Raw genomic sequence first — 27,522 nt, 5'->3', positions numbered from 1 at the left:
AGCGATCCTCGTTGCACGCTGTTCCAGTGAAACTAAACCTGGAGGGTTACAACTTGAAGAATCTGAGGTATCTCCAACATGGCGACACCAGGCAGGACGAGGCGGAGGATGCCATCAGGTTTCAAGCTTGGAAGGCATGTCTAGGTATGTGCAAAAAGCTTGCACCACACCGCTGCGCGATCGAGAGCAATCTTCGGCTGGATAATCGATTAACTAGACACTCTTCGAGACACGTAAATCGTTGCCGGAACGATGCCGCGTCTACGGTGAAAAACTACTCAATACATAAATTGTTTAGCGGCATTAATTATTTCAATCGTGTACCAACGATCCGTCTCTTCTTGGTTTAGATTTCTCTTAATAATTCAGTATGCTATTAGCATCCGTTAGCCGAAGCGATAACAGGTTTACTCGCCGTTTATTTATTCACGTCGGTTTAGTATTAATTTCTTTTCGACGTTCGTTCCTCTTAATCGTCCTTTAATCTTGCATACACACTTTGTTTCCTTGCCGACATGTTTAAACCAGGGATTAAAATAGTTACAGAACAGTTTAGTATGTTCTACTGAGAACACGATGTATGCAGACTTTTTAAAAATATTGTCGCATCCTCCTTGCTATAATATAACCACCGTTGGCTCTCCAACCAGTTGGTTTAAACCAGGGATAAAAATAGTTGTAAAATATTATACTAAAATATTATACTACTTAAAACACGATCCGTGGATATTTTTAGGAAAATATTGTCATAGTAATTTGTTCTGGATGTTCACCTTAACTGTCTCCTAATCTTGCATACACAATTTGTTTCCTTGCTACCATGTTTTAAACCAGGGATCAAAATAGTTGTAAAATATTGTAGTATACTCTACTTAAATCACGATCCGTGGAAATTTTTAAGAAAATATTGTCATAGTAATTTGTTCTAGATGTTCCCTTTAACTGCCTCTCAATCTTGCATACACAATTTGTTTCCTTGCTACCATGTTTAAACCAGGGATAAAAATAGTTGTAAAATATTGTAGTATACTCTACTTAAATCACGATCCGTGGATATTTTTAGGAAAATATTGTCATAGTAATTTGTTCTGGATGTTCACCTTAACTGTCTCCTAATCTTGCATACACAATTTGTTTCCTTGCTACCATGTTTAAACCAGGGATAAAAATAGTTGTAAAATATTGTAGTATACTCTACTTAAAACACGATCCGTGGAAATTTTTAAGAAAATATTGTCATAGTAATTTCTTGTAAATGTTCACCTTAACTGTCTCTCAATCTTGCATACACAATTTGTTTCCTTGCTACCATGTTTTAAACCAGGGATAAAAATAGTTATAAAATATTGTAATAAGTTCTACTGAAAACATGATCCCTGAAAATGTTTAAAAAGATATTATCACATTATAACCTTAACTGTCTCTTAACCTTGCTACCACATTTAAACCAGAAATAAAAATAGTTACAAAACGTTACAGAATATTCCATGAAAATTTAAGAAAAAATATCGCCACATTAATTTCTCCTAAATGTCCACTTTAATTATCCCGATGTTCCTTTAATAATCCTTCGCCATACTAACATATCTAATCCAAATATAAAAGCAGAACATTTTGGTATATTCTACCTAAACAATAACCTACGAATCCTCCTAAAAAAAATACCACCACGCTGACACCTCCAGCGTGAAGATCCGAAGAAAAACGTTCGTCGGAATAAAGCACATAAAATGTAGATACGGAAATAAAAGCCGCGCGATCGCAGAACCCGGTGGTGACAGAAATCGAATGAAAATGGTTCCAGGGGTGCTAGGAATTCCGTTCCTGGACGTGGTCCGAGTCCTGGCAGCGGTGCTGATCCTGGGCAACGTGGGCTTCACGGATCGTCCAGGTGTGGAGGTCGGTGTGATCGGCGAAAATGAACTGGCTTCGGTGGCCGCCCTCCTCGGAGTCCCTCCGCCGGCTCTGCTGCGAGGTCTCACCTCCAGGACCCACAACGCCCGTGGACAGCTGGTGAAGTCGGTCTGCGACGCGAATATGGTACCGTGTAATTGATTGACCGCGATCCGATCCATAACCGCCGCCTTGCCCGTGCCGAACCATGTTGAACGGTCTTTGTTTACGCAGTCTAACATGACCAGGGACTCGCTGGCGAAAGCGCTCTACTGCCGCACCGTGGCCACCATCGTCCGGAGAGCCAACAGTCTGAAGAGATTAGGCTCGACCCTTGGCACCCTGTCCTCCGACTCGAACGAGTCCGTGCACAACCAGGCCGAAGTGACCAGCCAGCATGCGTCGACCATCGGCAGCTCGGCAGGTCCGCTAATTTGATTAATCTCGGAGACATTCGGCGTTATCTTCTCGAGTTTCTCTAATCCCGACGTCGAAGATCGGTCGCCGTTGCGAATTTATTAGGAAGAAGTTAGATCGGATAGAGCTAAATTATTTATTCCGCTGTATTCCGGCATGATTCAGCTGTGCGGGCGAATTTTTCTGCTGCGATAGGCTGAATGGTATTTTTTGTAGACAGGGTTCATTGGCTAGACGACGCAGGGTTGCGTCTTCTTAGCTCGTCTTCTCTCAAGCTCTTAGCTGCTCTGGTAAATTTTAGAAACTTTGCTAAGCCATTTAAACCTTTGCAACAGTGATTCAGTCTTCTGGGTACTTCGGGGTAAATTTGGGATCAGATAAATAAGAACCGCTTAGCCGATGAAATGCCAAGGTTATGGGTTTGCGTCCAGGTGGCACCGGCTCCAGGAGCATGACGGCGCTGAACAACGCGGTGAGACACGCCACGGACGGGTTCATCGGTATCCTGGACATGTTCGGGTTCGAGGACCCGAAGCCCAGCCAGCTGGAGCACCTGTGCATCAATCTCTGCGCGGAGACGATGCAGCATTTCTACAACACCCACATCTTCAAGAGCTCGATCGAGAGCTGCCGCGACGAGGGCATCCGGTGCGACGTGGAGGTCGACTACGTCGACAATGTGCCATGCATCGATCTTATTTCCTCCCTGGTGAGTCGACCAACAAATGTCGTGAACGTTGTGTCCACCTGTGTCGACCGTGAAAAATCACTGCCGTGCATCACTTTGCAAAATCACGAAATTTGGGTTCGAGCACGCCTTGCACGATTTTAATTTAATATCGTTAAATATATAATGTACACATATGATCCAAAGTTATGGTATTTCCGGGAAACAGGGGATTCCTGAGGTCATTCGAAGCAACTTTTTCCTTAGCGAAAATGTTCTACGAGGCTTCGTTTACGAGTTATTAACGAAAAACAGTGACCAATGGGAGGCGAGCTCGCTCGGCGCTAGGCGACCGGGCCAATGAGCGGAATCGAGCTGCGCGCACCCGTTGGCTCGGCCGCCGCGCTCGCCTCTCATTGGTCAGCGTTTTTCATTAATAACTCGTGAACGAAGCGTCGTAGAACATTTTCGCTGAGGAAAAAGTTGCTTCAAATGATCTGAGGAACCCTTCATTTCCCGGAAGTACCATGATTTTGGGACACTCTGTAAAATTATTAATTTAATAATCCTTGTAATTCCAGTAATTCCAATACTGAATACTTGTTAGAAATAGTTGCGAACCCTTTGCAGTCGCATGTCTATATAAATTAACAAGCTTCTGTAACAGCTTTTTTATTGCAATCAGTTATCTCTTACTTGACAAAGGAAGCTTCGATTCTAATAAAATAGCGAACGAGAACGTGAATTCGCACGGAGATCCGCGGTCGAATTATCTCTGATCGCGCGTTCTATTATTGATTTGGAGCGTCGAACGTTTTAGTCGTTCGATGAAAATGAATTGCGAACAGCGCGGCAGCGACGCGTGAAATTACATGCGACCGCGAAATGTTAAAGCTGGCCGGCGAGATATCTTGCACGAAGCGCATCCCACGGTTTGTTGTTTCGTTGCACAGCGCACCGGACTGTTGAGCATGCTGGACGTCGAGTGCTCCATCCGAGGCACCGCCGAGAGCTACGTCGCCAAAGTGAAGGTTCAGCACAAACAGAATCCCCGGCTTTTCGAGCCTAGGACCGTCGACTGTAGATCCTTCGGGATCCAACACTTTGCGGGGAGAGTGACTTACGACGCGTCCGATTTCCTCGGTGCGTATTTAATTGCCTCGGAGTCGCCTGGTTAGCGGAATTAGGCCGCGGCGTCCATTCGAACGTTTAAAGCACTTTAACTCGATCTTACCGACGTGTCTCGCAACTGGTGAAATTCCATTTTGCATTGATTCTCGAGAAAGTTGCAGCGAAACGAAGAGCGTTTTCAGAACTTTGTCGGAAGGATCGCTACCACTTTGAAGTTGAATAACTCGGTTAAGGAAGATCGTACAGTATTCAACGAACACTCATTTTACGCAGAAAGGTTTTCACTTTCGAATCACAAAGGTGGAACTTGGCTAAAAAATTTTGTTCGGTTCGGGTAATATTGCAAAGTAGAACGAGATATTCGGTTACCTAGAACGAGCAACATTTTTTGGGCAAGTTACACTTGCGACAGTTGAAAGCGGCAACCTTCCTGTGTAAAATGAGCGTTGGTTGATCGTAGCGCGATTTTTTTTGTCCGAGTTATTCAACTTCGGCGCGGGAGCGAGACAATAACTTTGTGGACTTCAATGAAAAAATCGCTTCCAGTTTGGAATTGAATAACTCGATTAGAAAAAATCGTATAGTAATCAATGAACACTCATTTTACGCAGGAAGGTTTTCACTTTCGATCCACGGAGGTGGAACTTGGCTAAAAAATTTTTTTCATTCCAGGTAATATTGCAAAGTAGAACAAGATTTCCAAGAATCGATGTGCTCGTGATTCACCTATATTCGGTTACCTAGAACGAGCAACATTTTTTGGGCAAGTTACACTTGCGACAGTTGAAAGCGGCAACCTTCCTGTGTAAAATGAGCGTTGGTTGATCGTCGCAGGATTTTTTTTGTCCGAGTTATTCAACTTCGACACAGGAGCGAGACAATAATTTGTTGGACTTCAATGAGAAAATCGCTTCCACTTTGGAGTTGAATAACTCGATTAGAAAAAATCGCACAACAATGAACGAACTCTCATTTTACACAGGAACGTTACTGTTTTCGACCGGCGTGAACGCAACTTGCGTAAAAAATTCTACTCACTCCAGCCGACGCAGCAAAGTTGATCAAGATTTCCAAGAATCCGTGTACACGTGTTCTGTATATGGTACACATGAATTCGCGTTATCCGAAACGAATGAAATTTTGCCGACAGGTCGCGCATATACCAATCGAAAGTGCTATCTCCGAGCGTGAAATCGATACCATCTGGTCTTCGTACGATTTGTTTTTCGCCCGAGTTATTCAACTTTTGGACCAGAACCAAGCGCGAAAATCTTTCGCCTTTGTGCCGGGTTGTTGCGAAAGTAATTTCGGTTTTCGCGTAAGCTGTGTATTTGGCAAAACCGAAATTACTTTCGATAGAATGTTTGGGGTCGCTGAGGCCGACAAAGCGTTCGAAAGCTGAGGGAACAGTTGTCGAAAGAATACAAGACTGCTGCAGGCGCAAGAGATTCTAGAGATAATCGAACAGGGTGGATTTCTATGTTGCAAAGACACGAACAAGGACGTGGTGCCGGACGACCTAGTAGCAGTGTTCTACAAGCACACCTGCAGCTTCGGCTTCGCGACCCACCTGTTCGGCAGCGAGCTGAAAGCGTTGTACGCGAGCGACACGGTGCCCAGAGGCGTCAGCTTCCGGATATCGCCGACCTCCCACACGGACCTGTAAGGCACAACATTGTATCCGGTCCGAACGGTACCGGAACCTCTCTCTCTCTCTCTCTCTCTCTTTCTCTCTCTTCTTCTCTCTGTCTGCCGTAAAGCGGAGCGAAACGAAAATCACAGGAATCGTCGGCGACTGTCTCTGGTTTCAGTTTGAACGGGGACGAGCCAATCTCCACGTTGACTCAGGACTTCCACACGCGGCTGGATAATCTCCTGAGAACTCTCGTCCACGCCAGGCCCCACTTTGTCAGGTGCATTAGAAGCAACGGCACAGAAACCCCGCTGCACCTAGACAGAGGCGTGACTATGCGTCAGATACGATCCCTTCAAGTTCTCGAGACAGTAAATCTAATGGCCGGCGGTACGTCTTGAAACTACTCCCGACGTTCAATTTGCATGCTCGCTCGTCGCCCGACGACACCAGACGTTCTCCTCCCCGTCTGGCCCACCCCCCGACTTCGTTCTTGTCGAACAGCTGTTCCGTCGCCATAGAAAATTAGCCGCGGTTATTTAACCATTACCTTCGCGCTTCGCTCTTCCATGATATCTTCGATTTTGGAAGACCGCTATGCTTGTGGCTCGTTCAGGTTTTATCGTGGAATGGTTGGCCAACAGAAAGTAGTTTTTCGATTGTTAGTGGATTGCGGATTTCATTTGTTCCTGGTGATGATCAGTGGAGGACGCGTCGAACAGCTTGCGAGTCTAAAAATTGATATTATTGAACAGGGAAACAAATGTTTGTTTGATTTCAATGTTCTGCAATTGATGCTGACCATTTTTATTTGATTTTAGCACCTTAGAATTGACGCGGACAATTTTCATTTGATTTTAGCACCTTATAATTGACGTGGACAATTTTTATTTGATTTTAACACCTTAGAATTGACGCGGACAATTTTTATTTGATTTTAACACCTTGGAATTGACGCAGGCAATTTTTATTTGATTTTAACACCTTAGAATTGACGCAGACAATTTTTATTTGATTTTAACATCTTAGAATTGACACAGACAATTTTTATTCGATTTCAACACCTTAGAATTGAAATGAATAATTTCTATTTGATTTCAACACCTTAGAATTGATGCAGACAATTTTTATTCGATTTCAACACCTTGGAATTGAAATGAATAATTTCTATTTGATTTCAACACCTTAGAATTGACGCAAACAATTCTTATTTGATTTCAACACCTTGGAATTGATATGAATAATTTCTATTTGATTTCAACACCTTGGAATTGACGCAGACAATTTTGATTTGATTTTAACACCTTAGAATCGACGCAGACAAGTTTTATTTGATTTTAACACCTTAGAATTGACGCAGACAATTTTTATTTGATTTTAGCACCTTTGAATTGACGCAGGCAATTTTTATTTGGTTCCAGCACCTTGGAATTGACGCAGACAATTTTTATTTGATTTTAACACCTTAGAATCGTCGCAGACAATTTTTATTTGATTTTAACACCTTAGAATCGTCGCAGACAATTTTTATTTGATTTTAGCACCTTAGAATCGACGCAGACAATTTTTATTTGATTTCAACATCTTAGAATTGAAATGGACAATTTTTATTCGGTTTCAACACCTTTGAATTGACACTAACAATTTTAACCTCGCTTAAGTCCTGCACTCTAGTAATAATAAATAAAGAGTGAATTATACATGGTATTCTCTTTTTGCAATAAAACTAAAAATCTGTCTCACAAATAGCAGAGAATGAGAGTCGGAGATATAACTTCATTATCGACGGCGAAAAAAATAGAATCTAGACCCGGTCTGTGTTGTCGATAGCAATTCCCCAATTAGGCAGAATTAAGTGCATTGAGCCCAACGTCGCCTAGACTCAAAGGAGACGCGAGATTGCTAATTCTAGGCAGGCTGGCGTCATTCGAATGATTTTATAATCGTAGGATACCCCCATCGAATGCGTTTCAAGGCGTTCAACGCCAGGTACAGACTGATTGCGCCTTTCAAGCAGCTGCGCCGGGCAGAGGAGCAAGCCGTCGAGGACACCAAGCTCATCCTTCAGAATGCTCAACAGTTGAAGAGCAAATTCGGCGCTAGCACCAGTTGGGCGTTAGGCAAAAGGCACATATTCCTCAGCGAAGGCATTAGGCAGCAACTCGAGAATCTCAGATCGGAGACCAGGAGAAAGGCTGCCACTGCAATACAGGTGAACTATTTTTTTCTTCACTGTTTAATCGATTCGCCATGATTCGCTCAACCTTGACACGATGTTGGAAAATATTTTCTGAATACCTATAGTGGTGCTAATAATTTCTTAGAATTCAGCTTCAAGTTTTTTTTGTTTCTTATTTCTTTTCTTGTTTCTTGAGTTTCAATCGTTCATTGACATTAAAAATGTATTATCATTATATGTTGGATTTTTTTTAAATATTATATTTTTCTATTTTCTTCTGTTTGAAACAATTTTAGTTAGTTGATTAGACTATTCACGATTTAATCTTTGTGTCATGATAATTTTTTATGCTGTTAGATAATCTGTATTATAAAAGTATGTAGTTTTCAATCATGTTTGCAAGACCTATAACTATTTTTAAGCCAGGCTAAAATTGAACAATGAAGAAGTTTCTTGAAGTTGGTAAATAGGTTTGTTCACAGCATCAATTACAATTATAATTATTCAGCGAACAATTTTCTCTACGAAGTCTGATATCAAACGCTATAATTGAGATTTAATTTCAGGCAATTACTGCGAACATATACAGGGTGTCCCAAAAATGTCTCGCAATCCGAAAGCGGCGAGTTCCTCAGGTCATTTGAAGCAACTTCTCCCTTTACAAAAATTTTCTCCGAGGCACCGTGAACGAGTTATTAACGAAAAACAGTGACCAATGAGAGGCGAGCTCGGCTGGCGCGAGGCGACCGAGCCAATGAGCGGAACCGGGCTTCGCGCGCTGGTTGGCTGGGCCGCCACGCGTCAGCCGTACTCGATTCTTATTGGTCACTGTTTTTCGTTGATAACTCGTTAACGGTGCCTCGGAGAACATTTTTGTAAAGGAAGAAGTTGCTTCAAATGATCCGAGGAACCCGCTATTTCCGGATTGCGAGACATTTTCGGGACACCCTGTATATTTAATCAGTCCGTCAGCTAGCGCCATCTATAATAACCACTATTCAATATAGAATCCAATAAAAATGTTCCTAAAACTATTCTTGTACCGTTCTATTAAGATTATGTCAATATTATGTTGAAGAGATCTATTACAGATATAGTCTTTGCAGTAATAGCTTACAATAAAAACAATATCTAAGATTCGAATAGAGATTCAATCTCAAGCAATTGTTAAAAAGACTTATCCTTGATTCAGCTAGCACCATCTACAACGCGCACTGTTTGCACCGATTTTCATACCTTGTTACACGAAGCTTTACGATTCCACGAGTATTAAATACGCTAAACAATTTTAAATAAGTATATATTATTATAAATGCATGAACCGTACTCCGTTCGCTGTGCAATAATTAGAAATGTGATTGTACGGACCTGAATTATTGGCAGGCGACGTGGAGAGGCTGGAGGGTGCGCAGGAGATGGCCGCTGCGGAAGACGGCGCTCGGCGTGACTTCCGGTTTGGGTCAGAAGAAGCCGCAGCAACCGACATCTGGGAACACCGGAACAGTTCAGAGGAGCGTGACGACTTCCGGCGGCACAGGAACCGGGACCAGACCGAGGCCGCAGCCAATCGCTGGCACACCGCCTCCGGATCCCTCGGAGAAGTGCGCGGATCAGAAGATGATCCAGCAAACGTGCACCCTATTCGGTCTGGATTTGGTAAGAGGAGATCTCTCCCTCCTAACCGTGTCTCGATCGTCGCCGGTGAATACACGTGCGCGTGTATACAGCGTGTTCCGAAACTTTGTTTCAGGAACGACCGCCGCCAGTGCCGCCTAGCAGAAGCTACACAGTAACAGGTAACACGAAATTGGGCTACCCGCAGACGAGGATCATGAAGATGCCGTTTCCAGGTAAGAGTCGTCGTACTTTCTTCTCTCCCCGTGTTGAAAACACGCTTCTTCTTCTTCTTCTTCTTCTTTCTCTTCTTTTTCTTATCCCTCTTTGTTCTCGTTTCTTTGTCGTTGCGTTCTCTATGTGCGATGCATCTGACGTCCTTCCGCGAAAGTTTGCTGTCGCGGTCTTGTTGCCCTACGAATCCGCCATTGTTCGGAATCGTCGCGATAAAACTTACTTGGATCGCTGATGAAAAGCTTTCTAAACTTGCTCTCTCGCTTCCGCGGATCCGCTCGGGCTTCTCCGGCGTTCTCGAGACACGGTTTTGTTTCGCGGCCGACTCGTCGCCGACACTTTCTTTCGGCGAGCCCGCGACTCCTCTTGCTCTCCTCTTTGTCTCATCTTCTTTTTCTCCTTCTCAAGCCTTGGGTACACTGTGGACTGTCTGCGAGAATGCCAGCAATCTCTTTTTTTTTATCAGATCCGCTTCAATTTTGATCGGTGCTGGTTATCGTGGGACTTGAATCTCTTGACACGTACTTGTTTGTGGATTGTCTGTGGAAATGCTAGCAATTTTTGCTCAGATGTGTTTCTATTTTCATTGTGTTTGGTTATTTCTGGGTGAACATACAGGTGAAGGTGAACGCTGTGAGCTCTGAAGGAAGAGAATAAGTGAATTTGATCTTCGTCCGGTGCTTGTTTGTACTTGATAATTAGGCTGTGGATGTTTGTGTAGATAAATTTGTGTGATCTCAGAGACTTTCCGCAGTTGCTGCGTAAGTTTTATAGAATTGTAGATGCTGCGTGCAGTTCGTTTTCAATTCTAACCATTATCGCTGTAAGAGCATTAGAGCACGATTGCTAGCCGAACAAATTTTGTTCGTTTCAATGCGCTTGAAATTGTAAGGAAATATTATGTACACAATATTAAATTATACTCTATATTAGATCACTACTTATGATTATCATTGCCAGTCTCAGTGATACGGGTTAATTCTTTCATTTCTTCTTCAATTCTATCATTTCTTTCTCTCTCTACCTTCTCTATTCTTTATTCTTCAAAATAATAGTGTCACTGAATAGATACATACAGTAGATTAGATTACAGTAGATAGAACAGATACATACAATAGATAAATCTGTGGATATCTACTAAGCAACTAACTTAACCCTTAGCACTCCGAACCATTCTGGACGTTGGCTACCAGCTACTCAGCGCCATTTTTTGGCAGAAACGGGCATTTGCAGACCCTCGTATTATTTAGTATGATTTTGGAACTAATTAACATATTATAATGATATTAGGCTTATATGAATTGGCTGAAATCGAGAAATTTGCAAAAAAATCAATATTTTATTTTTGATAATTTTGTTATTGTTTGTTTTGTAATTTTGTTTTGTTGTTGTAACCGCTATCTATGCGAACTCTTTCTCTCGTCGCCTTGTTGCGTGGACGATATCACTATCACTGCTATCAAAACGATAGACTAACTGTAGAAGAAAACCTTCTACATATCTGTAGTAACATTTCTGTGTAACATTTCTAACATATCTGTATAAACGTCTATCCGGAGCTCATCTTCGCTACTACTTGTGTCATGAGACTCATTCGTGTTTGAACGTTTTGCCATTGTTCTAATAAAAAATATGAATAAATACATAGGTTGAAGATTTCTAATTGTTATTACTAACTCGCAAGATGATATTTATCAAAAAAACTTTTACCAAACAATTTATTTACCGAGAGAAGAATCACTTTTCCGATTTTCTCACTCGTTAGATCTATCTATACCGCTCGACGCTTCGAACCAGACCGAGTTCAGCTTTGAAAATCTTTTCCTCCAGATTTTATGATTATAAATCTCACTATACAGTGCGCGCTATGTTCGCATACCGACCTTTCTTCTACAAACTTGCCTTATCGCTCTTTGCAAATGGCGTCTTTGAAATGCTCGGACCGTCGTGAGCACGCCTCTCACGTTCTCGTCAAAACCCGCTGACATTTCTTGTATATATCTTAGTAATTTTACTATATTTTGATTTGATTTCTTGTGCCATTTCAAGAGAAAACTTCAGGGAAACATGCTTGTCTGAAAAAGTTGCGCTGAAATAACTAAATTCCCCGTAATCACTAATAAACTTGAATGTCCCACGAGAGGGGACATCCGATTGATAATGCTAGAATCACGATGTCCCACGAGAGGGGACAGCGGAGTGCAAAGGGTTAAGTTCCTGTATATTTAGTCTCATCGAGGACGTCACTGCTTAACTGAAACTGTGCGTACAGAATCTTGCATACTTTCATTGGTTAATATATCCAATAGTATTAAACTTTAAGAAATGAAGTGAGTTCCAGTAACTTTGATGTGAATTTTCTTGGGACTTACAGCTTATACTAGTGTTAAAATTAATATACTTAGTATTGGTAATAAAACCCAGAAATATTAATACTTGGGATAGAAGTATACTCTCAGAAGTATTGATTCTTTGAATCATACGGGGATCATTATTGAACAATTATCATTACTAGCGAGCAATTCGTCCTTGAAGAGATTAAAAAAAGATGATTCACGGCTATAGGTCGTCTCAAGCGTTGCACAGAGATCTTCCTAAGCCAAATTCAGTTTCCATAGTCTCGATTAGCCATAGAAAAACGATTTATTTTCAGAAGAGGGCGAGGGAGAGGTGGTGCTGTTGAAAGGCGAGACGGTTCTAGTGATAGGGGCGTCACCCAGCCGAGGTCACCTGCTTGTGGAGCACAACAACACTACTTTGCACGTCCCTTATCAGTTCATGGAACTGAAGCCCTGTAATATCAACGTCTGAACGCGTTATTTATTCCGTGTCTGATTATACATAAATATTTCCTCCCCTGCTCCGAGCAGTGGAGGGAGGAGGAGCGAGAGCGGGGGTGGTGGTAAACGAGAGTAGAAACAACCAGCCCCGCCATATCGTCTCTAATTAGTCCGAATGAAGTCTGATATTGTGAGAATAACACCGGGGAAACACCCGGAATAAAGTTCGGGCGCAAGATATACCCGGGTAGGGAATGGTCGGCGATTAAATGGGAAACAAAAAGCGGGGGTGGGATTAAGGCGGGCGGCCGGTGCTCCACAGGACACTGAACTTCGTCCTTTAATTAATTACACCGGCCGTTAAGCGAGTTTAACGCGGAAGTCACTACGCCGGTGCTTATCGCTCGTTTGAGACGCTGCGCGCCCGCTGAAACCACCCCCTCTTCTCTGCGCCCGGTGCCGCCACCCTCTGCGAGTCACGTTCGTCTTCCATGTAGATAAGTACACGCCACGCGCGTTCTCGAATTAGTAAGCATGTTAGCCGGTAAACGTCAGCGAGTCTGCGTCTGTTGGAGGCCAGCGTTCGAGACTTTTCCAAGCTTCTCGTTAATGTTGCTCGTAAAAGTTCACCGGCGCGTTCTACTCTGTCTTCTCGATTAATTGCTAGCGAAAGTACGTCTTTGTTGTTCGGTATTATGCAGTCCGTACGATCCGTACAGTTGATCACGGCGTTTCAGCGTTCCATGGAACTAATTTTTCAACACCTTTACCGCGGACTTTGCGCACAATTTCTGCGACAAATATTTCTGCAATTTCAAGGCACTTAATCCGGCTGTACGATAAATTGCATTTTCTGTTTCTAATTTATTCGTGAAATATCAACGAAATCGACTAATGTGAGGAACAACGCAACGACTTCGATCTCCGTCCGATTTCAATCTTCGAATCTCTTTTAGGTTTCTTAAATGTAATCGACGTTCGTTGACTCTTCTGGCTGCGTATTTTCATGTCGTTCAAATTCGTAAAAATTACTGCGTTCTCGTAGAACGAAAAGAGGATTCGATCCGACAATGCAGAACCCGCGCCGGTCGACCGAGACAGGGTTCAAGTCTCGAACGCTGCGGACAAAGTCCACGAGAGAGCCAATGTATAGAGAATTCACCGTGGCCCAGGGGTCGTCGCTCGAACTCCGATGATCCGGGGACACCCGCAATGTATAAACGCAGTGTATAAACAATATTCGCGGACGTTCTCGGAGGGGGAGGGGAGAGACTCTCGAGTAAGAGCGGTAACTTTATTGCGTCTATGAAGAAAGTTGTGTCGGGAACGAGATCGAGAGAGCTCGGAATGGTTGAACGATATTTACCAACAGTATTCCTTCGTCTATCTTTGAATTCTTAGTGCCAATTTCTAGAATGAAATCTGTCGCTACGCCGCGGCTTAATAACGCGGCTGATCCTCCCTGCCTCCTAAAAACTTCGTCAACCGTCAAATAAACGGCGACGTTGTCGGGACGGTTCTTCCGAATCTTCGACCACACTTTGCTTCACCGGAAGTTATTCACGGCATCGTGAAACCGGTTCTAGAAACGAATATTAAACCGTTCGCGATATTCCGTCGCGGGAATCGCATTCTGAATTTTCGCGAGACGATAGGGAAATATCTTCTGAATATTTAGCGAATCGTATTAGAAATTTGTTGGTTTATAAGGGGCTATACAAGGGGTGGTTTCGATATAATTGCGCTCCGATATAATCGTTCACAGATCCGTGGGTCGTTAATCTGAAGCTTCGCAGTCTCGGGTTTTCATTCGATGCTCGAAAATATTTTCCAAACATCTGATGGAAAGCTGTTAAAAATTTCTGAAAATTCGGGAACGTTTTTCCGAGTCTCAGAGCGTTCGAATATAATTCTCTTTCGAATCCAGCTTCGTCCCTTATAGGAAAATATCTTCTGAATATTTAGCGAATTGTATTAGAAATTTTTTGAGCTAAAAAGGGGGTGGTTTCGCGACCCTCCTACGCTCCGATATAATTGTTCACAGATCCGTGGATCGTTAATCTAAAGCTTCGCAGTCTCGGGTTTTCATTCGATGCTCGAAAATATTTTCCAAACATCTGATGGAAAGCTGTTAAAAATTTCCGAAAATTCGGGAACGTCTTTCCGAGTCTCGGAGCGTTCGAATAAAATTCTCTTTCGAATCCAGCTTCGTCCCTTATAGGGAAATATCTTCTGAATATTTAGCGAATTGTATTAGAAATTTGTTGGGATATGAGAGGCTATAAAGGGAGTGGTTTCGACCCTCCTGCGCTCTGATATAATTGTTCACAGATCCATGGATCGTTAATCTAAAGCTTCGCAGTCTCGGGTTTTGATTCGACGCTCGAAAATATTTTCCAAACATCCGATCGAAACCAGTTAAAAATTTCCGAAAATTCGGGAACGTCTTTCCGAGTCTCGGAGCGTTCGAATAAAATTCTCTTTCGAATCCAGCTTCGTCCCTTATAGGAAAATATCTTCTGGATATTTAGCGAATTGTATTAGAAATTTGTTGGGATATGAGAGGCTATAAAGGGAGTGGTTTCGACCCTCCTGCGCTCCGATATAATTGTTCACAGATCCGTGGATCGTTAATCTAAAGCTTCGCAGCCTCGGGTTTTCATTCGATGCTCGAAAATATTTTCCAAACATCCGCTCGGAACCTTTTAAAAATTTCTGAAAATTCGGGAACGTTTTTCCGAGTCTCAGAGCGTTCGAATAAAATTCTCTTTCGAATCCAGCTTCGTCCCTTATAGGAAAATATCTTCTGAATATTTAGCGAATTGTATTAGAAATTTTTTGAGCTAAAAAGGGGGTGGTTTCGCGACCCTCCTACGCTCCGATATAATTGTTCACAGATCCGTGGATCGTTAATCTAAAGCTTCGCAGCCTCGGGTTTTCATTCGATGCTCGAAAATATTTTCCAAACATCCGATCGAAACCTTTTAAAAATTTCCGAAAATTAGGGAACGTCTTTCCGAGTCTCGGAGCGTTCGAATAAAATTCTTATCGCTCCAATGTGAAAGCAGAAAAGAACGGATCGACGGGATCGCTCGCTCGCGCGCAAACGATTTAATTGGAAAACAATTGCGTTCTCGCGTCGCCGAAAGAAATATTTATGAAACGGGGTGCAAGAAATTCGCTGCACGAGCTCGTATAATAATGCTTGGACCGTTATCGGGTCGATGCGACCGGCCGAAAATAAATTCGTGAGAAATCCGTGCGGGATTTCCGTTCGGTAAAATTGAAATAAACCGATCGATTTGTCACAGCCGGGCGATGGCGGCCGCCCGTAATGGCGGCGCAGGGCCGCCGGAAGATTAGGTTCAGGCTTCTCGGGATAAGGCAGTCAAAGTGTCGGAAGAAGTGACGGACAGTTTCCGGGAGGTATTACATGTAGATATTGTATTCGAGAGATATTATATTACGCTGCGGGGGGATGGTCGGTCGGTTATTTCGCCGCGCGGCAACCTGTATTATATTAGATATCGCGAGGCAGCGTCGACAGTAGCTCTAGAGGATAGTCCCCTAATCGACATTATGCTATCATTCTACTCCGCGATAATCGTAACGCAACTGTTCTAACAGCGACTCGGGGTGAGGTAGGACACGACCGCTTTGTAGATACACGAAACTCGTTCAGTTTGAAACGATAAGCGTCCGTCGAGAGAGAGAGAGAGAGAGAGAGAGAGAGAGAGAGAGAGAAATTGTGAGAATGTGAGAGAGAGTGAGAGAGAGAGAGAGAGAGAACTCGCCCTAGAAACTCTCGAGAGCACAGCGTCTCGAGGACTGTACATACGAGTATGTATGCCGATGTTACGCGGTTTACGGATACCGGAAGCTGAGAACCGAGGCGTATAGGTAGCTGTAACCGCGTCGAGAACTTTTCGAATAAAATGTAAGCGTCTTTGGATATGATTGTCGACGATTCCCTGAGTTTCTCTGAATAATGATCCATCCGTCCCCTCCGTCCGCGCGACCTTTATTAACATTCTCTCTCACGAATTATTGCCTTTGTTCCGCAGGACTGTCCCAGGCCATCGGCGACGTTCCCTGTCGAACATTTAAACTTTCAGGGACCGTTTTCCAAACGACTCGACGCCTCTGGAACGACGCTTTCGTGGTAACTGCGTGAGTATCTTTCTCGTAGGAAGGTTCCATTGTCGCAGAGTTTTAGCGGAACATTGTTTTATATCTAATTGCATATATCATTATTTTATATATAAATATATATAAAATAAATTTCATTTTATATATAAATATATATAAAATAAATTTCATTTTATATATAAATATATGTAAAATAATTTCATTATATATATATATAAATTTACATAAAATAATTTCGCTAAAAACATATATACATATATACAGGGTGAGTCACAAATTAGTCCCCACGATTATTCAGCCCCATCCGATGGTCTGACAAGAATATGTCTTCCGTCAAAGTTAATCTCATTATTTCATCTTGACAAGAAATTGCAATTGTTTAAATTTAAAGACGAATTGATTTTCGATTAAAAAAACCATGTCGCCGTTATATTTTCTAGAACCGTTATATTTTTTATATTGACACTAGATTTACGGAGCACAGAAAACAGCTGTTTTATATTATTATAGCTAATATTTATATATATTTTATAACTAATATTATTAGTTTATAAAAGTAACAATAAGACTTTTTATTCTGATTTTGAACAAGCGTTATTGTAACATTTGCCGTAAGTAACATATAAATTGAATGAATAACTCGTAAATGTATCCTCACGATATGAACAAAGTTCAGTAAATTCCGTAAATCTGGTGTTAATAAAATTATGAAACTATTCTTGTGTACTATTTAGAATGGTAAAAGTCATCCTCGATTCTGAATTACGTAAATTTTCGCCGAAAAGTATTTAAATTATCCTCTCCCTATACAGGATTCTCCCTCGTTCCGATTTTTCTGGAATAAATCGCGATGTGTGTGTGCGCTAAAGAGGACGAGAAAATAATAAACTTCAAAACTTGACGCATGATAAAAGCGCAACAACTCCCCATTCATCGTTTTATATGATTTTCCCGAAGCATCGTTCGCTCTTCGTTGCGAACATGCTCGTACGTTAATCCAAACGATAAGGATCCAAGTCTATTATCAATTATCACGCGTCCCGTCAAATTTTCTGCTATTTCCCACCGTTTCCGGGATTCGCCGACGACAAAGCGACGAGCACACGAGGCGCCGATAAAGAAAATTCGCGAGAGAGAGACCCAAAGTTTTCGATGCTTTTTCGCGCGGGCGACGCGCCGCGAACATCGGGGCAATCGGCAGTTTCCAGTTATCAGTGATTCAGCCGTTGAACAATTAACCGAAACGCGACCGTCGAGACGGAAACGAGTCGGCCGTGTTGCGTAATCGGCGCGCGCGCGCGCGCTGGCCGGTGATTTTAATTAAAAGCTAATTATCGCCGGATTCATAGAGTCGTCGCTCGTTAAAACGGCTGGCATGCGAACGGAAATCGGCCGGCGCGGCGCGCTCCGCACGACGAATCGCGTTATTATGAACTTGCCGGGCGACATAATTTCGCGGCGGTGCAGCGACGCGTGCACCGGCAACGTGCACTCGAGCCACGTGTGCGGGTGGCGCGTGCACCGAGCCGCGCGTTAATCGCCTGCCGGCGACGACGAGGCGCGCCCTTTGACTCGCGAAAACCACCGCGCGTCTTGGAACACGCTGCGCCGGATAGAATTCGCGGCACCGGCTTCTTGTAAACACGAGCTCGCTCTCTCGGCCCTCTGAAGCGAGCGCGAGGCTGAATTTCAGCCTCGGCGACGTCTGCTTCCGAGAAAAGGATCTTTTCTGACACCGTTTCCTGGCTTCGGACTGCCTCGAACTGCCCCGAACCGCGTTGCGAATGGATTTCGAACACGAAACTTTGTCGATTTCGGTGCATTTTCGCGACGGGAGAAGAGAATCTAGCGTCAACTCTTTGCACTCGAAGCGAGCACGAGGCTGAATTTCAGCCTCGGCGACGTCTGCTTCCGAGAAAAGGATCTTTTCTGACACCGTTTCCTGGCTTCGGACTGCCTCGAACTGCCCCGAACCGCGTTGCGAATGGATTTCGAACACGAAACTTTGTCGATTTCGGTGCATTTTCGCGACGGGAGAAGAGAATCTAGCGTCAACTCTTTGCACTCGAAGCGAACACGAGGCTGAATTTCAGCCTCGGCGACGTCTGCTTCCGGGAAAAGGATCTTTTCTGGCTTCGGACTGCCTCGAACTTCCTCGAACCGCGTTGCAAATGGATTTCGAACGCGAAACATTGTCGATTTCGGTGCATTTTCGCGACGAGAGACGAGAATCTAGCGTCAACCCTTTGCACTCGAAGCGAGCACGAGGCTGAATTTCAGCCTCGGCGACGTCTGCTTCCAAGAAAAGGATCTTTTCTGACACCGTTTTCTGGCTTCGGACTGCCTCGAACTTCCTCGAACCGCGTTGCAAATGGATTTCGAACGCAAAACATTGTCGATCCTGCTGCATTTTCTCGACGGTAGACGAGGATCTAGCGTTCACCCTTTGCACTCGAAACTATTTCAACTGTAAATATAAAATCATTTTTCTAACTTATAATATCTCTATTTTATATGACAAAATGCATTTTATGCATATGAAATTGACTCTTGGAACTCGCACAAGAGTTACACTCTTAATAATTTTTTAACTTGATCAGCCCGCTAACTTCGATCTCTCCGGTGATTCGAGGAGAACTCTGGCGAACCTGATGTATTAGGTTGCAAACTATGAAACGGGCGTTGAATGATGTAAATCGCGTTTTGTTCCCATCTGGTTTCGGAGGAAGATAAGATAAAAATGGGATACAAACAGGAAAAGAATTTTACGAAATGAGTAAGAAGAATACTGTGGCGGACCAGACATAAAAAGACACGTCCTTCAAAAGCGGGGTGTGCATATGCGTTTTTCGGGTTTTCCCGACGCAAGGCGTACACACCGCAATAAAACAATAAAAACGTTGGGACACAGCTTCGGACCATAGGCCCCGGATCACCCCGGTCGGAAAATCTTCGGGAAAGGCCTTCGCCCTTCCCAAGGACTTTCCCTTACCAATAAATACGAGGACCTCTCGACCGAGAGAAGTCAATTAGCAAGTTTTCTTCCGACTCTCAACGTGTCCATATTTCTGTCTCATCCGTCACTCATTTACCTTTACCTTCTACACACTGTACCTCATCGCCTTTTGTTACAAGTTATATTAAAGTTCTCGTTATATAAAAACCAAAAAAAAACTCTCTCGGATTATTTTATATAAACCGTCGCAAAAACCCCTGCGACAAAATACCATTAAAATTTATAAACATAAATATCGAGCGCACATTACAATGAACACAGTCGCAGCCTGAACATAGATTAAACAAAAACATCCGTTTCATAGTTCCAACGTAATAATTGCTCGACGGCGGAGCCAGCAGTTCGGGAGACTTTGAATCTTCCCTCCGGCGCCGATTCGCCAAATCTTCCGGCGAGCGACGACCGTAGACGTCAAGGGAGGCCGAAACAAGGAAGCATCTCGCATATTGACGCATACCTCGCGCTCGAACGACCCGTTTCCGGCGTGCGACTGACACCGAGGAATTCTTATTCCCGGTTTCCGCGCGACGAACATTCTTCCGCGGCGGCAAACGTCCCGGAAACGAGGAACATCCGTGCCAGGACGCCTCTCCTCTCTCTCTTTCTCTCGCTCTCGCTTCCTCTCTCTTGCTCCTTCTCTTTTCTCCGACGAGTGTCACCGCTGAAACGGCCTTTAACTCGCGAGGAGACATCGTCTCGTCGAAGGGTAGACAATGGCACACCGGAGGATGCCAGTGACGGGCCGCGCTTCTCGCCGAGAAATAAAATCTGACGAACGGGAAAAACAACGTCGGGGAAAAAAACGAAGACGAAACACCGTTTCGAAGAATGGCAGCGCAGACCGTCGCGAACGATCCGCTAATTGTCCCCCTGGGATTCATGGTGTTAAACATTTCGTTTCGCGTCGATCGAACCGAAGTCGAACTACAGCAATGTCTCCCTTACTGACGCTCAGATTGTCCACAAAACTGGACAATTTGGGAAGAGGAGATACGATTATCCGAGCCTTGCGGTTTATTTTTATAGTTATAAATTGTCCACAATTATAAAAACACGAGCCGCAAGGCTCGAATAATCGTATCTCCTCTTCCCGAATTGTCCATTTTAGTGGACAATCCGAGCGTCAGTAAGGGAGACATTACTGTGCAGCGATCCGCCGATCCGTCGATACCGAATTTCGATTTATGCCATTCGTTACGGTTTTATATATCTGCGAACCGACCGTCACGAGCTCGAAGAATTGAATACGATTTAATGGACGCCGTAATTGCTTCGGGGAAATAGCGCGAAGCGGAGAGGAGCCGCGCGCGCGCGCGCTCTCTCTCGGATAATATCTCGCGCAAATGAAGCGACCGATAAGGTTGCGTAGATCCTTGCGCAAGCTTCTATTTTGATCGATCGTTTCTGAAGGATTTCAGACGGGAACGGGTTTGCTTCGACAACGGGAGACAATCGTTTACCGCGACAATTAAGTGAAAGCCGTCGGGTAATCTCTGTCATAAGTCGCGTAAACGACGGTCGATGTTTACGTAAACACGTATCTTCGTAGATCCGCGTCACGATTAGACTGCCGATCTTTATGGAGAATACAAATTTTCTACACATCGATTGCGAGATGAAAGAGCCGAGCGTAATTTGATTCCTTTCTTTGATCGTTTTAACCCTTTGCACTTGAAGCCATTTTAACACTTTATCGACCGCTAGCCTATTTATCGGCTTTTCGATTGCCAATGTTTATCGATCGCTAGCCTATTAATCGGCTTTTCGATTGCCAATGCTTATCGACCGATAGCCTATTAATCGACTTTTAGCTATCGACGGTTTTCGCTTCTTTACTGTTTTGTTAGTAGCTGACCTCCTGTATGCTGACCTCCCCATATCCTTATGAATTATAATTATAATAATTATTATTATTTATTATTATTTTTAAAGGAATAAGCACAACACAATGAATAGCGAAAATTTAGCCGGTACTGGGAGCAAATGCGCGCGCGACTAAGCCAGTCCTTACTGAGTGGCAGCCTCAACCACGACCGGACGATAAAGTGTTAACTGTGAATCTAAAATAATTTTTTTGATTCATGGTATTTCCATTTTACATTGCAAAGCGCATTTTATGCACATACAATTGATTTTCATGTGACTCGTACAATAGTTACAGTTTTAACAATTTTATAAATCTAAACTACGGTAATATAAAAATTATCTTGGAACGTGGTATAACAATTTTAGTGGTGCCTCAGATTCGCCGCTCGAGTGCAAAGGGTTAACAGTGGAGCAAACGATTTAACTCTCGGCTGATACAATGATTTTTCCCAAAAATGATCGATGCACAGTAAATTCTCCCTAAAACCAGTAATTTCTGCCTAATTCGCGGTCAGACGCGCACAGAAATGGACAATTTCGGAAGAAGAGATACGATTATTTGCGCCTCGCGTCTCGTTTGTATAATCGTTGACAATCGGCGATTCCTTCAAAGCGGCGATTAATCTGAAAGTGGCGAGTTCCTCAGGTCATCCGAAGCAACTTTTTCCTTTCGACTGCCGAAACGTACCGGCCACTTTTTTCGCGTCTTGTCGAGCGGCTTCGACCGTGCCACGTGATTTTTCGCTAGTTCTTAAAATCGCCTGGGCGAACGCGTATCCCGATTTATAAGACAGCGGCCGCCGCGCCGGCAGTTATTCGACGCGTTAAAAAATTCATGGCTACGGTTTACGACGCGGTCGTTCCACACGTTCCCGCGAGATATTCGCCGATAATCGCGGCGCGGATTCCGCGTGCCGGCCCCCGTCTCCGGCGGCGGAAGTCTGCCGCGGCACGATAAGGAAAATCTCTGCCACCGGCGGCCTGAAAAACGAGTATCGCGGGCGTCCGGCCGCGCAGATTTCGCGAGAAGGAGCCCCAGATAAATACTCGTTTACGTCGACTTTGTTCCGCGGTCTCTCTCCCTTCCTCCCCCTCCCCCGGGGGGCTGGCCGGATTAAAAATCGCCGAACGGAAAAAAAGCCGCGCGTCGAGACCGCGGAGCCCGGCTCTCCGGGAACAGAGGAAACGTGTGCGCCGGCGAGATTTAATGCGGGCTTTTAATTAAACGCGGAAACAAGAGCAGATATCCGAGCCAGTCCGGGGGCTAGATGTTTCGGGCTTTTTAATGAAACCCCCGTTAGTAGCCCGTTTCACCCCGTTCGGGCGATTCTCGCGTTTCCGATTCGGACCCTCTAACGCTCGGGCGCCGTACACTTTTTCACGGAATTATCACGGAAATATAAGCGCGCCTAGGATCGTCTAGAAGTTTATTTCTATCGATATTTTCGAACGTATAATGCGCTACGAAATTACTGCGTGGACAAATTTTCGATTAAACGTGGCCGAATTCGATCGACGATAACTCCGCGAGAAATCATCGTAGCACGATGACTCTTTTTTCGAATTAAAGCTTGGAACCTCTACTTTTAGACACTATACTATAAATTTTAAGTTTGATGTACCGTCGCCACTGTAACCCTTTAAATGTGGCCGCGTGACACGAGCATAGCACAGAAAAATTGATAGAAATTGACCAACTTTCAGTGACAATAACTCCGCTAAAAGTCGTTTTAGAATGATAATCTTCCTCTTAAATTAAAGCTTGAAATCTGTACTTCAAGACAGTTGTCCTCGATTTTAAGTTTGATGCACCGTCGCCACTGTAACCCTTTAAATGTGGCCACGTGACACGAGCATAGCACAGAAAAATTGATATAAATTGGCCAACTTTCAGTGACGATAACTCCGCGAAAAATCGTTGTAGAATGACGATCTTCCTCTTAAATTAAAGCTTGGAATCTCTACTTTAAGGTAAATGTTCTCAATTTTAAGTTCCATGCACCCTCGCCTCTGTAACCATTTAAATGTGAGGCCATGTTTGTCATATCGAAAATTTCCAAGTTTGACGAAATGTGCATTGGTCAGCTTCGACTGGCGATAGCTCCGTGAAAAATCACTTCAGGACGCTGAAATTTCTTTAAAATTAAAGCTTGTAACCTCTACTTTCAGATAGTGTATTTGGATTTTAAGTTCCATGCAGCGTCGCCACTGGAACCCTTTAAATGAATCATATTCGAAGGCCACGTGAAACGAGCATAGCATAGAAAATTGGCCAATTTTCAATGACGATATCTCCGCGAAAAATCACTTTAGGGCAACGACTCTTTTCTCGAATTAATGCTTGAAATCTCTACTTTTAGACACTATACTATGAATTTTATGTTTGATGCATCCTCGCCACTGTAATCCTTTAAATGTGAGGCCATGTTCGTCACATTCGAAGGCCACGTGACACGAGCATAGCATCGAAAAATGGATATAAATTGGCCAACTTTCAGCGACGATAACTCCGCGAAAAATTATCGTTGTACGATGATCTCCCTCTTAAATTACAGCTTGAAACTTGTACTTTAAGATAACGTTTCTCGATTTTCAGTTTGATTCGAGCTGCTCGCAGTGCGCATCGGGCAACGGCAACATCGTCGCTAAACGATATAAATGTAAGGTTCGAAGCGCTGTAACTTTGCGAAGAAAAATCGCAGCCAAGTTTCTCTTTTTTTAAATGAAAGAGGAAGAATCCAGGTTCGATCGACTGCGAACAGCGTGCCCGAAAAAAATTAAACGCGGGAGAAAGTCCGCGCATTTCGTCGAACTTGACGATCTTCGATGTGGCAGACATTGGTCTCGCATTCAAAGAGTTACAGTGGCTAGGCTTGAAATAACTTCGAATCCAGGAAGACTGTCTTAAAGTAGAAGTTTCGAGCTTTAATTTAGAAAAAGAGTCGCCGCCCTGCGACGATTTTCCACAGAACTGTCGTCAGTCGAAGCTGACCAATGCGCATTTCGTCAAACTTGGCAATTTTCGATAGGACAAACATGGCTCTACATTTAAAGGGTTACAGTGGCGAGGATGCGTCGAACATAAAATTCATAGTACAGCGTCTGAAAGTAGAGATTCCAAGCTTTAATGTAGAAAAAGAGTCGTCGTCCTAAGGTGATTTATCGCGGAGTAATCGTCAGACGAAATCGGCGAATTTTTCTCGCAAAATTTCTCCGCGTCGCGGCGGACGCGAATTGAAACGCGGAGTTTCGGCGAATTTCGCAAACTCTCTCGGAGATTGCGGTAAACGCACGAAGATCCTTAAATTAGATTCGAGTCTCGCGATTCCAGCCGCGTTTCCCACCGAATTCGCGCGCGCCCCCGTGGAACCCATTGTCTCTCGCCGAGAGGCCCGGAATAACAGCGCGCGCTGTAAGAAGTGCCGCGTGTTGGGAACGTCGCGCGAATCCCCGGGTCACAAATTGCGTTTCGTCGCCGGAATGGGAGCCGGTTAAACGTCACAGAAGTCTGTATCGAATTACGCGGGCTTTTGAACGTTCCCCGCGGCACCTCACCCCGCCACCCAGCCACCACGATCGTTTGCGAGATTCCTTGGACCCTCCGGTAACCGCCGACAAAAACGGGCATCCTTCGCGGCAAGAAATTTCTGATTGTCCTCGGAACGGAGAAACGACCGGCGAGAGCTCGACTGCGAAATAAAGTTAAACGGCGAAAGCACGACGTTTATCTTCTCGTCGGGATGCGATTAACCCTTTGCGCTCCCTGAATTTCCTTAAATCAGCTGTCTTCGCGACAGTCCGGGTTTATTCGCGAAGCAGTGACCGATGCTCCGAACGAAGTATACAGTAATGTCTCTCTAATTGACGCCCAGATTGCGCACAAAAATGGACATTTTGGGAAGGGGAGATACGATTATTCGTGCCTTGAGTCTCGTTTTGATAATTTTTGATAATCGGTAGCTGTAAAAAGCGAGCCGCAAGGCTCGAATAATCGTATCTCCTTCTCCAAAATTGTCCATTTTAGTGGACAATCTGAGCGTCAATAAGGGAGACATTACTGTATACAGTAAATTCTCCCTAATCGACGCTCTGATTTTATAGTAAATTCTCCCCAATCGCGGCGCTCAGATTTTATAGTAATTTCTCCCTAATTAGCGCTCGGATTGCGCACAAAAAATGGACGATTTGGGAGGGGGAGATACGATTATTCGTGCCTTGAGTCTCGTTTTGATCATTTTTGATAATCGGTAGCTGTAAAAAGCGAGCCGCAAGGCTCGAATAATCGTATCTCCTTCTCCAAAATTGTCCATTTTTGCGGACAAATCTGAGCGTCAGTAGGGGAGACATTACTGTATACAGTAAATTCTCCCTAATCGACGCTCCGATTTTATAGTAAATTCTCCCTAATCGCCGCTCAGATTTTATAGTAATTTCTCCCTAATTAGTGCTCGGATTGCGCACAAAAAATGGACGATTTGGGAAGGGGAGATTCGATTGTTCGAGCCTCGCGACTCATTTTTGTAAGTTGCCGATCGTCAACGACTATAAAAATGCACCGCGAGGCTGGAATAATATCGCCTCCTCTTTCCAAATTGTCTATTTTTGTTGTTGTTGTTTGCAGCCGAGCGTCAATTAGGGAGAATTAACAGCAACGCGATACATCATCGGGAATAATTATCCCGTGTAAATTGAATTTGGTGTATAATTGCATCGATACGGATCATACGTCATTTTCCATCGAGCTTGTTATTCGTATTTCATTTCTGTTCGCAAATTTTTGTCTGCGCCGCGTACGTTTAATGTTCCCCGACGGTTCTTTTATTGAAACATTTGTCCGAATTCATTTCGATTCGATATTAATATCGAAAGGATCGCCTCGGGTGTTTTAGAATTTATTTGATTTGCAAAACTGTGTATCGTAGGCGTTCTTGTGCACATTTCGGTTGTGACTTGTTTAATGTACGCGTTTGAATTGATTTATTTAACGGACGCGCAATTTAAATCGACATATTTTAATGGACGCACGATTTAAAGTGACACATTTTAATGGACATACAATTTAAGTTGATTTATTTAATGGACATACAATTTAAATTGGGTTATTTAATCGACATACGATTTAAATTGACTTATTTAATGGACATACGATTTAAATTGACTTATTTAGTGGACGTACAATTTAAGTTGACTTATTTAATTGACATACGATTTATGTTGACTTATTTAATGGACATACGATTTAAATTGACTTATTTAATGGACATACGATTTAAATTGACTTATTTAATGGACATACGATTTAAATTGACTTATTTAATGGACATACAATTTAAGTTGACTTATTTAATGGACATACGATTTAAATTGACTTATTTAATGGACATACGATTTAAATTGACTTATTTAATGGACATACAATTTAAATTGACTTATTTAATGGACATATAATTTAAATTGACTTATTTAATGGACATAAGATTTAAATTGACTCATTTAATGGACATACAATTTAAATTGACTTATTTAATGGACATATAATTTAAATTGACTTATTTAATGGACATACGATTTAAATTGACTTATTTAATGGACATACAATTTAAGTTGACTTATTTAATGGACATACGATTTAAATTGACTTATTTAATGGACATACAATTTAAGTTGACTTATTTAATGGACATACGATTTAAATTGACTTATTTAATGGACATACGATTTAAATTGACTTATTTAATGGACATACAATTTAAGTTGACTTATTTAATGGACATACGATTTAAATTGACTTATTTAATGGACATACAATTTAAGTTGACTTATTTAATGGACATTCAATTTAAATTGACTTATTTAATGGACATACAATTCAAATTGACTTATTTAATGGACGTACAATTTGAATTGACTTATTTAATGGACACGTTTAAATTGACAAATTTA

At 43.1% G+C, this 27,522-nt stretch overlaps 1 protein-coding gene across 2 annotated transcripts in view; it reads left to right on the top strand.

Moving 5' to 3' along the window:
- dachs (unconventional myosin-IXb-like dachs) overlaps positions 1-16,500 on the top strand; it is a 235,793-nt gene extending 219,293 nt beyond the window's left edge. For both annotated transcript variants that reach the window (XM_033475818.2, XM_033475819.2), the window contains 11 exons: positions 28-144; positions 1,805-2,040; positions 2,128-2,317; positions 2,742-3,019; positions 3,931-4,120; positions 5,599-5,770; positions 5,920-6,131; positions 7,691-7,953; positions 9,304-9,576; positions 9,671-9,770; positions 12,422-16,500. In XM_033475818.2, the coding sequence (XP_033331709.1) occupies positions 28-144; positions 1,805-2,040; positions 2,128-2,317; positions 2,742-3,019; positions 3,931-4,120; positions 5,599-5,770; positions 5,920-6,131; positions 7,691-7,953; positions 9,304-9,576; positions 9,671-9,770; positions 12,422-12,579 (2,189 nt within the window). In that variant the 3' untranslated portion in view covers positions 12,580-16,500. The remainder of the gene's footprint in view (positions 1-27; positions 145-1,804; positions 2,041-2,127; positions 2,318-2,741; positions 3,020-3,930; positions 4,121-5,598; positions 5,771-5,919; positions 6,132-7,690; positions 7,954-9,303; positions 9,577-9,670; positions 9,771-12,421) is intronic.
- Positions 16,501-27,522: the final 11,022 nt, after the last annotated feature.

This window comes from Megalopta genalis, chromosome 2 (assembly GCF_051020955.1).
Source record: "Megalopta genalis isolate 19385.01 chromosome 2, iyMegGena1_principal, whole genome shotgun sequence".
NCBI lineage: Eukaryota > Metazoa > Arthropoda > Insecta > Hymenoptera > Halictidae > Megalopta > Megalopta genalis.
The sequence above is the reverse complement of the archived record's forward strand: the minus strand, read 5'-3'. Positions and strand labels throughout refer to the sequence as shown.